At 38.8% G+C, this 16,552-nt stretch overlaps 1 protein-coding gene across 1 annotated transcript in view; it reads right to left on the bottom strand.

Moving 5' to 3' along the window:
• Nucleotides 1-564: 564 nt before the first annotated feature.
• LOC132117880 (elongation factor-like GTPase 1) overlaps nt 565-16,552 on the bottom strand; it is a 117,295-nt gene continuing 101,307 nt past the window's right edge. The window contains exons 19-20 of the mRNA XM_059527218.1: nt 10,670-10,854; nt 565-1,521 (exon numbers count right to left, since the gene is read on the bottom strand). Of these exons, the coding sequence (XP_059383201.1) occupies nt 1,333-1,521; nt 10,670-10,854 (374 nt within the window). The 3' untranslated portion in view covers nt 565-1,332. The remainder of the gene's footprint in view (nt 1,522-10,669; nt 10,855-16,552) is intronic.

The following is a 16,552-nucleotide window of genomic DNA, read 5'->3' as shown; positions in this document are numbered from 1 at the left end:
TTATTATTATTAATATTTATGCAAATAAATAATACTAATAATGTTTATTTAAAACTATTATTTTTATCTTATAGAAATATTTATATTTACATGTAATAATAATAATAATAATAAATTAGGGCAATAAATAAAAACAACAACTTAAATGTAACATTTACTTGATTTACAGCCCGAATTACTGTTATTATCATGTGTAAATATAAATCATTCTGTAAGATAAAAATAATATTATTTTAAATAAACATTATGATTGTAATAGGTAGATGACGACATTTCAGAAAATTAAAGCAAAGATCCAATTAAAATGCATTGGCACAAACTGATCATTCAAGCAGAACGGAGAAACGTAAAACATTCTGCGCATCAGAGGCAACAGCTTGTGTGTTCAGTCACGTTTATTTCCTAAATCTTAAACATTTGTAAACCAAAAGGGAGCGATGGATGAATGCATTTCAGGGCCACTTCACTGCAAACTAATTGAAACGGTGTTTCAAGAGGACTCTTAAATTATGCAACAGCAGACCCCAGCACAAGATCCCAAACACGTAAGAAGATACGGTATGATTTCAAAGCAGGTCTCTTTAATTGTAGAATTTAATCCTGTCCTGGATAACTGAGGAAAGGAGTGGTTGTTTAAGAACATGTGATGGGAAAACAAGATGAAAAATCAATCTGTGTGTACCAAAGTCAGCGCAAATCAGACAATCTATTCCTTCAGTCTGGTCCAAAAACATCTCGAACTGAGTAATTGACTTCAATTGCTGTATAATATTTACAACATTTGGCTACAGAGTGCACTGCAATTGGTTAATTGCTTAATAGCACAGCACAATTGCACAATAGATGACTGCAGATTAATATATAACGCAGACATGTTCAGCTGTAGTGTCTCAGCAGATTTAACCGACATTAGTAGATGAGGTTCAGTCACTGAATCCATTAACATTTTAAACATTGGTTTCTCAACCGATCTGCAACAGGAAACCATGAGATCCATTATAAATGAAACCCATGGTCTGTTATAAACTAAACTGATATTAAAAGTCCATTTCTGAAGATAATGACTGAATCACTATCTGCTCAGTTTCAGCCAATTGGTTGGTCATTAGAGACTGATACTATAAAGTCAAACGAAGGAGTGGTTGTGAGACACCGAATAAGTTAATGAAGCTCTTTCATAAAACAGGAGCAGGACAATTAAATAAATGTAAAGAAAAAAACGGCAAAACTATTCTTACAGTATATTGCTGCACTGAATTTAAAGCAACAGTTGACAAGAAAGGCTTTCCTGAATTCATTCTGGTCGTGTTTCATGAGTGCGGATCACTGGCTTTATTTGTTCTTGCTGAGAGTTCGCTGTTTTTCCGCATGTTCTACGATCTTCTCCTCCACGTAGAGGCCTTTGCGTCTGCGAACGGCGTTCATGTACTTCAGAGCCTGATTGCTCGAGTCTGCCTTTTCTCCAAAGTGTAAGTACTCCTCTTCAGTAGTGGGAACCCAGAATGGATCACTGCTGATGACCTAAAAAAAAAAAAAAAAAACACACACACACACACACACACACACACACACACACACACACACACACACACACACACACACACACACACACACACACACACACACACACACACACACACACACACACACACACACACACACACACACACACACACACACACACACACACACACACACACACACACACACACACACACACACACACACACACACACACACACACACACACACACACACACACACACACACACACACACACACACACACACACACACACACACACACACACACACACACACACACACACACACACACACACACACACACACACACACACACACACACACACACACACACACACACACACACACACACACACACACACACACACACACACACACACACACACACACACACACACACACACACACACACACACACACACACAATGTTAATGACTTATGGATATAGATTAGCAACACTTGTTTAAAGCATCTAATAAACAACAAATCATTAATATCTAATTTTTTCATTTAATTTATACAACTGACTGAAACCTCTTTCTTTCCTTGAACATCATGTTTAATGAACTACTACAAATTTCGATTGAACACTACTTTACTGCGATGCATGCATTTGCATGGCAGGACTGCTTCACGTTCTCTCATGTTATTTTTGAGAACAATATAGGAAATGCAAAAACTGCGATGCAGCCCAAACAAGTTTTTTTTTTATTTTTTATGGGATAATAGATGACATTTACATCCATAAAGCTCCAAAAAAAAAAAAAAGATAAGAAACTAGATGACCTACTGGATTCACTGGATTATCCAAAAATATCTGAATTTGAAATTTGAAGGTATTTAATGCATTGGATTCTCTAGAATATATTAAATTGAATTATTTTAATTGTATTTATAAAATTATTATGGTCTAAATTGACCAACATTTGAATTATTACTATTGTTGAGTTAAAAATAAATATCTAAATAAACTTATATACACTATCAATTATAGAAACTATAAATAAAAAGAACAAAATCATTTATTTATAACATTAACACATGATTACTAAATACAGAATGAATAATCATGCATTTTATTTGAATAAAATACAAATATCTATCTTATATTTTAATTTCCGCTATTAAGCAAAGAAGGAATAAACACATGATTAATAAATAAATACATAAACACACTTCACGTTATTTTGTATTATCCAAAATGAGCATAAGTACATGATTGTAAAATATGATTATACAATAAGTAAATCGCTCTCTCTCTCTCTCTCTCTATATATATATAAATATATCAGAATGTAAGTCATGCATTAGAATATGCATTAGCACATGCCTACAACAATGTTATATTAATTATTAAATAGCTTTTGATTGCATTGAACAAATATTTGGTTAAATTGTATATTGGGATACTGTTAATGTGAATCTGCTATGATTAAAATGTGAGTTAAAACACACACCCCTAATGTCATATGTAACCCATGTAAAGTGCTACTCATTTCCAGAATTTCAAATCTAAATTTAATCAGTGAAGTGAAGTGTTTAGTTAATTTGTGAGTCAGTCAGGAATTGGCAGCACAATATTTCTATCCCTTTGTCTTCCTCTCTCTCATTATAAAAAGAAAATGAGTTGTTCCAGGGCAGAACTAGACTACACAATTGTCCGCTGTGGAGAGATACACATAATGGTCATTATACCAGGCACAGCGTGAGCATGTACCAGCACACACACACACACACACACACACACACACACACACACACTCATACAGCACTGGGAGCAGGTGCTCGATGGATGATGCAATCCCTGCAGCAACACACACACACACAATATGACCTCATGCTCAGACAATAGCACGAGTGGTACAATTACTGTAAGAGTCCAGCGGGGCCCCGGCACCTGGTCCCAGAGAGGCCCCATGGCGTGGGCTCCGTTACCTCGGGACAGATGGCAGAGGCCAACAACGGCCCGATTTAAACCCAAGCAGTCCAGCGCTTCAGGAGCATCACTGAAGAGAACCAGCTTACAGACCATTAGCATTTAAACGGCCGTCGAGCACAAGCAAAGAGCTTCCTGAGTGCTGCTCTTTGATTCCATATCTGCTTTCTTATTCTCATTTGTCTTATGCTATCAGTCTCTCCCTCTCTTTCTCCGTTGACCTGACAGCTTGGGTTACCATCCCTGATTTTTCCTCCACTAATGAGCTTTTGTCTTGTGTGTGCACTCACTCAAGCACAGCCCAACAAGTGACAGGGCACTTTTCATTTGTCTGTGATGTGTGCACAAACACACACGCTCTTACTGGTGGCACAGACAGCACTATGACTGTCACGAAACCACACTAGTGACTGATCTGAAACGTTTATACACGAGCTGCAACTCACAAACAGTGTTCTTCACACAAACTGCATGAGAAAAATCAAATCACTGTTAATTCAAACAGGTAGCCTGTTTTTAAGATGACAACACCGTATGCTAAGAGAAGTCAGACAAAGATATAGAACACGAATATTGTCTAGAATAATCTGTTTTTACTAATAATTACTTTTCTGTAGTTTATTAAATAGTTGAAGTACCCTGTTACATAAACTTTTTAGGGTTTAAAAAAAGTTTAGGTTCAATATGATTTTTAATTATCAATTAATTAATTTAATTTAATTTATTAAGCAAGGACACATTAAATTGATCAAAAGTATTATTTTTGGAAGAATAAATAATAATATAAAATGTAATCATCTTTAAATATTTTTTAAGATGAATAAAAATGAATTTATTTCTAATTATTAATTAATAAATGTATATTTTTTTATTAAGCAAGGACACATTAAATTGACCAAAAGTAATATTTTGAGAAGAATAAAATAAAATAAATAATAATATAAAATTGTATCATCTTAAAATATATTTTTAAGATGAATAAAAATGAATTTATTTCTAATTATTAATTAATTAATGATTTTTTTATTAAACAGGAAACATTAAATTGAACAAGTAATAGTAGAGATAAAAGAAAAAAAAAGGGTTTTTAAAATAAATAATTTTTTTTATAAAGTTTTCGATTTGAATATATTGTAAATTTATTCCTGTGTTGAAAAGCTGAAGTCTTAAGTGTCACATGATCCTTCACAAATTATTCTAATATATTAATTTGCTGCTCAAGAAACAACCTCTATCAATTAATTAACAGAAAAAAACCCACTCATTATTCACAGTTATTGTTTTACTCTCAAAGTTGTTCTGTTGTTCAATCAGTCATCACGCTGATTGCACTAGAATCTGATAACTGTTACATAACAAACGACAAATTCAGTGAATGGAAATGTAGCGAGACGGAAGGTTTTAATGAGCGACCGTCCGCCGCTGTCCACGACGGGGTGGAGTGTGTGTTTGATAGCAGCGCCAACACTGAATGACACCAACTGTGTGTCTGAATCACACAACGGCCCAGTGTAACACACACACACACACACACAAGTCCATTTCTTTGTCCATCTCGCACAATTAGATTATGTTGACCTGCATGTGTCGCACTCATGGCCGGCGCTGATTAGTGTGTGTGTGTGTCTCTCATGGCAGGGGCGGGCAGATGCTTGGCAGACAGATCGAGGGCGGATTCGAGGCCCTGGCATATGTGTCTAATGGTGTCTAATGGGCTCTCCGCACAGTAGGGAACACACACACACACACACTCTCAATGGAAGTGCTGCTGTCAGAGCTTGACATCTGCCCACACACACAAGCATACACACACATGCACTCATGCAGGCTGTCAGACGGAGTGTGTAGGTTCGCTGAGATATGGCTGAGTTTTCACACTAATGGTGCAGCGTCCTGCATTTGGCACCTTTTCAACTCTGCGGCTCTTGGAGAAAGAGAGAGAGAACGAGACAGGTGAGAGATCTACAACAAAAGCGATGAGGAAACGCTATCCGGACCAACTTTATAAGACCGCTGTCAGTTATACTACTTCATTTCCTGACAAATCAGTTGCCCTGAAATGGATCCGTATAATGCCTTTTGCAGGAGGACACGTGCAACTGCAAACCCACATATCAATAACTGTCTCCAAAGCACCGATTCCACCGAGCAAAACACATCCAGTCAGAAATCATGTTCATGGGTGACAAAACACTGCTTAGAGGGTTATTTCAAACACATATGACGTTCTGAAGAGAATGCCGTTTTCTCTTTATATGTGTGACCCTGCAGCACAAAACCAGTCCTAAGTCACTGGGGTATATTTGTAGCAATAGCCAACAATACACTGTATGGGTCATAATTATTGATTTTTTTTCTTTTATGCCAAAAATCATTAGGATATTAAGTAAAGATCATGTTCCATGAAGATATTTTGTAAATTTCCTACCATAAATATATAAAAACATAATTTTTGATTAGTAATATGCATTGCAAAGGACTTCATTTGGACAACTTTAAAGGTGATTTTCTCAATATTTCGATTTTTTTGCACCCTCAGATTCCATCTCGGCCAAATATTGTCAACATTTTTCATACATTAACATTATTCAGCTTTCAGGTGATATATTAATCTTATGACTCATTTTGTCGTCCAGGGTCACATATATTAATATTTTTTTGCTGAAAATCTATGGCGTTTCAAGATGCCAATCAACCCAGGTCTGACATCAATGATGATGAGTCATGAAATATGTGAGAAACAATAACATTTGATGTGATACATTTCAAAACTGGCACAAATCTGAATGTATGTGATGCTTCATATTTTTTCATGCATTCGCATTTGCTTCTTACACAGATTTTTGACAGATTTTTCATTTTTTTGATGAACTATTCTTATAAACGCTTTAGGCCTAACAAAACAACATAGTTTTGTAGAAGTCCTGCAGTCCTGTAAAATGAGCACCTTAAGACCCATAAAACATCCACAGAAAAGAGAACAACAGCAGTTCAGCTGTAAAAGGAGACACTCCACACACACACACACACACACAGGAGGACAAAATGGGTCGCAGTGCTCCGCTTTACACTGTCTTTAGTTCTCTGAACACATAGGCCACATTTACAAGAATTGAAAATGCAGCCGACCTCAATATCTAGCAAGGGAAGGTTTGAATTAAACACGGAATTTAATTACCCTCCTCCTGCAAAACAAACACAGTCTTCAAGTACCAAGACCAGAGGACAATTTGAGTCATGTGTGTTAGTGAGTGTGTGTGCGTGTGATACTCACACTGTACTCAAACACTAGGAGTACAGGAGATTATTAACTGTTCTTCTCCTCGCAGAGATACGGAACATTAATCATGGCTTATTTCTCAGAAAATCAAGTAAAAATTTCCCTACCAGAATAAAGGGAATTTAGTTCAACACTCATGCTTCAGCATTGTCTACAAAGACATAATAATGTATTGCATTATCATGAAATGTAGTATTACTTTGAAGCAACATATTTTCTGTAAATAACCAGATGACTTAAGAGTTTTTAAGAGTAGCCACAAAATTATATATATATATATATATATATGTGTATAAAAAAAGCTGAAAAACAAGGCTACTTTTTGATGCAATTACAAATACCAAATAAATAAATGTTAAAACAAACTAAAAAAATATAATTCATTTTTTACCACAATAGTATTTATCATCAAAAGTACCAAATAAATAAATACATTTATTTTTGTTGCAACCAAATGACTGAATAAATAAATAAACCTATGCATTAACCTGCATTTTAACCACAATTATTATAATTATAACAAGTACCAAATAAATAAATAAATAACAGTGAAAGTCTAAATTATTTTATTGCACAGCTATGTAGGAAATCAGTTTCAGCTTTGTAGACAGCTTTGTGGTCAAATCATCAAAATATCTGATCACAGAATGACACAACTTACCAATCAGAAGCAAATGTTTCAGAGATGCATAATAAACTGCATTATAAAATCAAGATAAGCACTAAATCTCACCGAGTCCATCAGCTGTCAGATGATACAGAGGACTGATTGATCAGGATTGAAGCAGTTTAGCAAAAAGTCAAGAGTAACTATGAAGTTGTGAGTTCAAATCCCTTTAGCTATGATTTTGATTTAGGGCTGATTTAGGGCTGACATAAGTGTTCATTGAATCGATTGTAAAAATTATATGTAAATTAAATAATTTATGATTTAGGCAATTCAAAAATCTCCAAGATTTTTTTAAATAATGATTCAATCCATTTCAAACAACTGTTCAAAAAAATGAAACTTTAAATGGACTTGAGAACAGGCCATGTGTGTTTTTTTATTGAACGTAACCGACACTTAGGCTAGGCGGCACTAGGCAGGCATAATGAAATGCGCAAAAAGGCTAGGGCCATTTTCACTATATGTCCAGTTGTCGAGAAGACGCATGTTCCGACCGCACTGATGTCCCAGGGACACTCAGGTACAGCTGCGCAAGGTGGGGGTATTACTGCCATTTTTCCACCACAAAAGCCGGTCGCTGTCAGCTTGCAATGGTCCTTTTCATAACTCAGAATCTCCTGTAACTAGAAGCGCGAATGAGGCGAATTCACGTCTACCGCGCCGCGAGACCTCCAGACGTGCGTAAACGCGTCTTTACATTGAAATCGTTCGCGCCAGACGCTCTATTCGGGTTTGGTGAACGCAGCATAAGAGGTCGCTTTCGACGTCACTGGGTCTTATAGGCGCGTAAAATTGCTGGTATTTTCTGTCTAGCTTTCGCAACGCATACAGCACTTTCGGAATTCTTTATTTTCTTTTTCTGCTTGTTTGTGAGTTTTGTTACATCTATATTTTTTAATTGTTTAATTATTTTAAAATTAATAGTGTACATATTTGGTTAAAATCAATTCCCTATTTTCATTTTCGAAACTTTTTTTGGTTGGTCCGATCGATTGTGCAATCGATTTTCGAACTAAAAGTGACAGCCCTAATATGAATCCCTTTAATCCTTAAAGTACTGTGCTATATTAGCACACTTAAGAGTTTGTGCTAAACTGTGGGTGTTTTGTGAATAAGACGCAGGTTTCTGCACTGGTGCAACTGTTTTGTGAAGAAGCAGATGCCCTTATTTGCCCTTTGTGTGTGATTGTGTGTGTGTATCATGCCCGGCTTAACTCGACCCATCATCCTGGCTGACAGTAGCACCATATGGCCGCAGAGCTGCGTCCGCTCACCCAGCCCTGGAGTGTTGAGAACACGTCCAGCCAGCCGTCGGGTTAAAGACGGCACACATGTGGCGTCTACAGCCTTTGATCCTCTTTCACGCCAATCCTCCACCACACACACACACACACACACACACACAGCATCTGAAATGCTCTACTAACTCACAGTGAACTCCCACGTGAGGAACAATCTGCTAAAAATACACACGACCAAACGCCTCCACTCCATTGGGTTAAAAGATCAGTAAACAATAACACTTGATTCATCCTTTCAACTTAAACTACTAGCAATATATCTATCTATCTATCTATCTATCTATCTATCTATCTATCTATCTATCTAGCTAGCTAGCTAGCTAGCAGCTAGCTAGCTAACTGTCTATTTATTTATTCCATCCTTCCATCCATCCATCCATCCATCCAATTAGTTATATGAATTTATTTGAATTCAAATTCTATTTACTAACATTTCAATTACAATTCTGCATCCTATTTTCTATATTATCTTAATTCTGTTCAGTCACTGTCATTTTAAAGGGTTAGTTCACCCCAACATGAAAATTCTGCCATTAATGACTCACCCTAATGTTGTTCCAAACCCGTAAGACCTCGGTTCATTATTGAAACACAAATTAAGATATTTTTGATGCATCCCATGAGCTCTCTGACCTTCCCATAGACAGCAAGGGTCCTTACACGATCCACATCCAGAAACGTAACAAGAAGATCAGTACAATAATGAATGTGACATCTGGGGTACAACCATAATTTTACGAAGCTACGAGAATACTCTTGTGTGCAAAACAAAACAAAAAAATGACTATTTAACACTTTGTCTCTGTATCACCCTAGCGCCATTTTGGAAGGTATCTACTGAATGTAAACAGCGTATGCTGTTCTGTGTCAGCTGCGCCACACAGATACGTTTTCTAAGCTGTTTGCACTTTGATTTGAATGAAAACAACATATCGGCGTGCCACACATAAGCGCTTATGTGATGTTACTCCAGCACTGTGTACGTGTCTCTGCCTAATGTCTGTAATGCACTGATCAATCCAGAGCGCTCTCTGAGTACACACTCTCGCACACACTCACACACGGCTTGTTCGCTGACTGCTCGACACTCTCAAGGTAAACACGCTTTTGTCGGATCAGCAGCACTGACATCTGACAGCAGATCAATATGACTGGATCTGATGGATTGGCCTGCCCATACAGTTCTCCAGCCACGTGTGATCACATATTATCATGTGTCTGTATAGATATAAACATCTGGCACTGGGTCCAGTATCTTTGCGGTGTATTTTCTGTCCCCTACAGTAAACTAACTCTGTGTTCTGAGGGTGAGATAGCTTAACACACGTCAAAGAGCAAAGGAGAAACTTTTAATTCATTCTTCAGTTTGCTGTCAGTTTGTTCATTCATACACTACTGTTCAAAAGTCTGAGGTCAGCGAGACTTTAACAAAATGAATACTTGACACTTGACATTTTTTCCTATTCAAAGAAAATGTCAACAAAAATTTGAAGCAATATGAAGCAAATATGAAATATAACACGAACAAGCATATAGTTCAATCATTCATTGATTTTTTCATTCAATCACACCGATTCATTAGCACATTCATTTAAATTATTTCTCAATTAATTCACTCTCATTCATTTATTCTTACATTTCAGCAGTTATCTGTTTACTGTTGGATTTATTTTGTCAACAGATATTGGATTTTGCAGATAACAACAACTAAGGTGGAAAAAGTCAACCATTTCTGATTGATCAGTTGATAATTTTTTTAATCTAGATATGTGTTCAACTGTTCTTAGAGGGAAAGGGCAGGCCAGACATAAAAGCTACAGGCATCCTAAATATATGAAACCATTGCACAACCATTCATTCAGTTAAGTCTTCATGAATGGATTAGTTTGTACATTCATTTGCACAGCCATTCATTCATTCATTCATTCATTCACTCACCTCCCAGTGGCTGAAGACTAGCTGTGGGCTGGCCAAGCCGCTTGTCCTCTTCCTGATCTCGTCAGCGAATCCGAAACTCTCGGCAACAGGAAGTACAGCCTTAATGATGAACATGTCTGTCCCTTCCTTCATCTCCTCTTGGAGCACTCGTCCTTCCCGCTTGGACAGAACGGCATACACACGACCTGCAACACACATATATTTATCAACCTAAAGAACCACACTATATATATATGATTCAATTTCAGTTTTTGTCTTTAGTACTTAAACTTATTTCAGTTAACTAAACTTAACTTAACTTAACTGAACTTAACTGAACTTAATTCTTTAATCATTTTGCTGTTAATGAAGACTATTACAGTATTTATTAATATTTTTAACGGTCACATTTTCTGTTTTTCTTTTAATTTAAGTAATTTTGTTCACCACTTTTCTCATTATAAATAATGATATATTTTAATAATTTTATTTCAGCTTTTCTATATTTCTTTATTTTTTTATTTCAGTAATTAAATTTCATGTGCTTACGTAATTATATATTTATTACCTATATACAGTATATATAATTTAATTTTGTAATTTAATTTTATATATTTGTATTTATTTACAAATATGTATGTCTTGGACACTCGGGTGAAGAGAGGGGCGGAGCTGTCAACTGATCACCACCTGGTGGTGAGTTGGATCCGATGGCGGGGGAGGAAGCTGGACAGACTCGGCAGACCCAAACGTACTGTGAGGGTCTGCTGGGAACATTTGGCCGAGTCTCCTGTCAGAGAGATCTTCAACTCCCACCTCCGGCAGAGCTTCGACCGGATCCCGAGGGAGGCTGGAGATATTGAGTCTGAGTGGACCATGTTCTCCACCTCCATTGTCGCAGCGCCGCTCGGAGCTGTGGCCGTAAGGTCTCCGGTGCCTGTCGAGGCGGCAATCCCCGAACCTGGTGGTGGACACCGGAAGTAAGGGATGCTGTCAAGCTGAAGAAGGAGTCCTATCGGGCCTGGTTGGCTTGTGGGACTCCTGAGGCAGCTGACAGGTACCGGCAGGCCAAGCGGACTGCAGCCCGGGTGGTTGTGGAGGCAAAAACTCGGGCCTGGGAGGAGTTCGGTGAGGCCATGGAGAAGGACTATCGGTCGGCCTCGAAGAGATTCTGGCAAACCGTCCGGCGCCTCAGGAGAGGGAAGCAGTGCCCTACCAACGCTGTTTACAGTAGAGGTGGGGAGCTGTTGACCTCAACTGGGGATGTCGTTGGACGGTGGAAGGAATACTTCGAGGATCTCCTCAATCCCGCTGTCATGTCTTCCATTGAGGAAGCAGAGGCTGAGGGCTCAGATGTGGACTCGTCCATCACCCAAGCTGAAGTCACCGAGGTAGTCAAGAAACTCCTCGGTGGCAAGGCACCGGGGGTGGATGAGATCCGCCCTGAGTACCTCAAGTCTCTGGATGTTGTGGGGCTGTCTTGGCTGACACGCCTCTGCAGCATCGCGTGGCAGTCGGGGACGGAGCCTCTGGGATGGCAGACCGGGGTGGTGGTCCCTCTTTTTAAGAAGGGGGACCGGAGGGTGTGTTCCAACTACAGGGGGATCACACTTCTCAGCCTCCCTGGGAAAGTCTATGCCAGGGTACTGGAGAGGAGAATCCGGCCGATAGTAGAACCTCGGATTCAGGAGGAACAGTGTGGTTTTCGTCCAGGCCGTGGAACACTGGACCAGCTCTATACCCTCTACAGGGTGCTGGAGGGTTCATGGGAGTTTGCCCAACCAGTCCACATGTGCTTTGTGGATTTGGAGAAGGCATTCGACTGTGTCCCTCGCGGCGGCCTGTGGAGGGTGCTCCGGGAGAATGGGGTCCGGGGCCCTTTGCTAAGGGCTATCCGGTCCCTGTACGACCGGAGCAGGAGCTTGGTTCGTATTGCCAGCAGTAAGTCAGACTTGTTCCCGGTGCGTGTTGGACTCTGGCAGGGCTGCCCTTTGTCGCCGGTTCTGTTCATGATTTTTATGGACAGAATTTCTAGGCGCAGCCAGGGGCCGGAGGGGGTCAGGTTTGGTGACAACACGATTTCGTCTCTGCTCTTTGCGGATGATGTTGTCGTGTTGGCCTCATCAAGCCAGGACCTTCAGCATGCACTGGGACGGTTTGCAGCCGAGTGTGAAGCAGCTGGGATGAGAATCAGCACCTCCAAATCCGAGGCCATGGTCCTCAGTCGGAAAAGGGTGGCTTGCCCTCTTCAGGTTGGTGGAGAGTTCCTGCCTCAAGTGGAGGAGTTTAAGTATCTTGGGGTCTTGTTCACGAGTGAGGGAAGGATGGAACGGGAGATTGACAGACGGATCGGTGCAGCTTCTGCAGTAATGCGGTCGATGTACCGGTCTGTCGTGGTGAAGAAAGAGCTGAGCCGCAAGGCGAAGCTCTCGATTTACCGGTCAATCTACGTTCCTACTCTCACCTATGGTCATGAGCTTTGGGTCATGACCGAAAGGACAAGATCCCGGATACAGGCGGCCGAAATGAGCTTTCTCCGCAGGGTGGCTGGGCGATCCCTTAGAGATAGGGTGAGAAGCTCAGTCACCCGGGAGGAGCTCAGAGTAGAGCCGCTGCTCCTCCACATCGAGAGGGGTCAGCTGAGGTGGCTCGGGCATCTGTTTTGGATGCCTCCTGGACACCTTCCCGGGAAGGTGTTCCGGGCGCGTCCCACTGGGAGGAGACCACAGGGAAGACCTAGGACACGCTGGAGAGACTATGTCTCCCGGCTGGCCTGGGAACGCCTCGGTGTCCCCCCAGAAGAGCTGGAGGAAGTGTCTAGGGAGAGGGAAGTCTGGGTTTCTCTGCTTAGACTGCTGCCCCCGCGACCCGGCCCCGGATAAGCTGAAGAAGATGGATGGATGGATGGATGTATTTATTTACTTTTTTTTTTTTTTTATTCATTTTCAGTTTTAGTAATTTTAGCCCAAAATCTTTTGCTTAAATTTATTTCAAAAACTTCTAGTTTGTTAGGTTTAAGTTTTTCATCTAATAATAATTATTTTTAGCTTTATTTAAATGACCATCCCCATCATTTATGTTGGTCAAACCATAGATCATGTATGACCTAAAAACACACATGCACACAAAATCCATCATCCCGAGGCAGAATCTCATACGTAATCAGACGTTTGTTAAAATTCATCTGTTGCGGACATCCTTCTCCTTTAACTAACACAAACAGCGGCTGACACACACAGGCGGGTGAATACATGGAAGTGACGGGGGAAGAAACTCAGTGCCTGTGTATCTTACAGTTCGGCCCCAGAGACCATCGACCTGTTAACACTGCAGACGAGTGTGAAGCGCTCGCAATAATACTTGATGACAGACATCTATAGAAGGTCATGACCTCTGTACATCTGGGCCATGAATGCACACCTCTGTTACTGTGTTGTGAAAAACTGTTATTGACTCGACTGTTAGAGGAGATGTATAGACTAAAACAGGATTTTCCTTGCTCTTAAAAGAGATTGATGGACTATGTAGACACACTCCAGCATTCACAACTGCAGCCCACCATGACTATTTAGTGAAACTAAGCAGCAAAAACAGCTTAATCAAAAATCCATGAGTACATTAACATATGACTTCTATGCAGATGCATCAACACGTACTCTGTTTTCAAGTTGGTTGTGTTGCTAAACTTTACCAGTATGTGGAAGTCATTTATGCATAGAAGTCCTAATGGAACAGTAGCAAAAACAGCCTGTCTAATTGTAATGAGAGTGATTTTGTTGATGGAGGTCAAAGATCAGCAGTACAGATGGCTATTGCAGCCGTTCCTACTGCTGGATGATGTAATGTTATTGGTGGAATGTATAATTTGAAATATGACCCTACAAATGAACATTAACTGGAGAAATAGTATAATTTGTATTTATGTATGTCTGATTTACTTTTACATTTACTTTTATATAGAGAGAATTATAATCTATACATCTATACAGTCATGAATTACTCTTTAAATGTATTTTTAAAATAATTAAACGGAGACACACACATGCATATTTATATATATATTCAGATTTACAATTTACATTTATATTTTCAGATTTAGTTTTACATACAAACCCGATTTCAAAAAAGTTGGGACATGTACAAATTGTGAGTAAAAAAGGAATGGAATAATTTACAAATATCATAAACTTATATTTTATTCACAATAGAATATAGATAACATATCAAATGTCGAAAGTGAGGCATTTTAAAATGTCATGCCAAATATTGGCTCATTTTGGATTTCATGAGAGCTACAAAAAAGTTGGGACAGATAGCAATAAGAGGCCGGAAAAGTTAAATGTACATATAAGGAACAGCTGGAGGACCAATTTACAACTTATTAGGTCATTTGGCAACATTGGGTATAAAAAGTGTTTCTCAGAAGTAAAGATGGGCAGAGGATCACCAATTCCCCCATTGATGCCATAAAATTTTTAAATTAACTTATTTTTCCCTTAAAATGATAAATTTTCTCAGTTTAAACCTCTGATATACAGTATCACTATGTTGTATTGTGAATAAAATATTGAACATTTAAACTTCCACATCATTGCATTCTGTTTTTATTCACAATTTGTACAGTGTCCCAACTTTTTTGGAATCGGGTTTGTACATATATTCAAAACAGTATACATTCTCATTAACATTTATATATTCATAAATGTATTTATATATTACAATATTAGATGTATTAGATGCAGACTGATAACTAGATTCAAATTTATAAATACATATTTATATTTATGTATTCGTGTAGTTATGATTATATCATTAGATTTATATTAGATATATATATATATAACAGTCTACAATTTATTAATATATATTCAGATTTTACACAAACACAGACAGACACACACACACACACACACACACACACACACACACACACTTGTTGACTATCATTGAAAACTGGCATTTGTAAAAACCTTTGCTTACTACAAAAGCATAGAATGTTTAAGAGGCCCTTTTAGCTTTAATGTATACATGCAAGACGTTTATCTCATCTGGAAACATCTGTAATACATACACCTGGATGTCAACAGTGTGACCTAGTTATCTGGATATGGAAAACATCCTGCCAGTGAAAAATGAAGTTTATATATTTTAAATTCAAAACCATTTTCTCCCTTAACACACTCCAGCTGCGCTCCCAAATACTTTTGCTCTCATTGCAGTTATGGAAACTAAATGCCTGTGCTTCATTTACAGATTTCTAACTTTTTTCCTCAAGCGAACAAAAACAATCGGGAAGGTAATTTGCACCATTTGTTAAAATATTTACGTATTTTCTCCCCTTTGGCCCAGACCGACTGATTTTCTCAGAGGTTTAGGTTCTCGTGGGGCAGGATTCTCTTACCCCTTCAACTGGGTTCGTTTCACACAGGCATGTGGGCCGGACAATCTCGCTTTTGTTCTGGAACCTGGTGCAATGACGGCATCACACAGATACATGGCTGTTTTACATCAGCTTTCAATCAAGGACCTGGGAAAACTATTTCCTCTTTGCATGATATAGGAACCTTTTTCTCTATGTTAGAGACTAGAGCCCGACCGATATGGGTTTTTTAGGGGGGTTGATGCAGATACTGATATTAGGAAGTAAAAAAAGACCTATAACGATATATCAGCCAATATTCTGTATGTGTAGGCTATATTATTGTACAGTATAATCAAAAGTCATGGTAAGTCGTGGCCTAGTGGTTAGAGAGTTTGTCTCCTAACCCTAGGGTTGTGGGTTCTTTCCAAATCTGTGTGACTTTCCTTTTTAACTGGAACTCAAAAGGTGGATATTTGATTAAATTTAATGAACACAAATGACGACTGGGACTGTCAAACTTCAAAAAGGACACAAAAGAGGCA

This window comes from Carassius carassius, chromosome 3, assembly GCF_963082965.1.
Source record: "Carassius carassius chromosome 3, fCarCar2.1, whole genome shotgun sequence".
In the NCBI taxonomy this organism is placed as follows: domain Eukaryota; kingdom Metazoa; phylum Chordata; class Actinopteri; order Cypriniformes; family Cyprinidae; genus Carassius; species Carassius carassius.
Note: the sequence above shows the minus strand (reverse complement) of the source record. Positions and strands in the feature narration are given on the sequence as shown.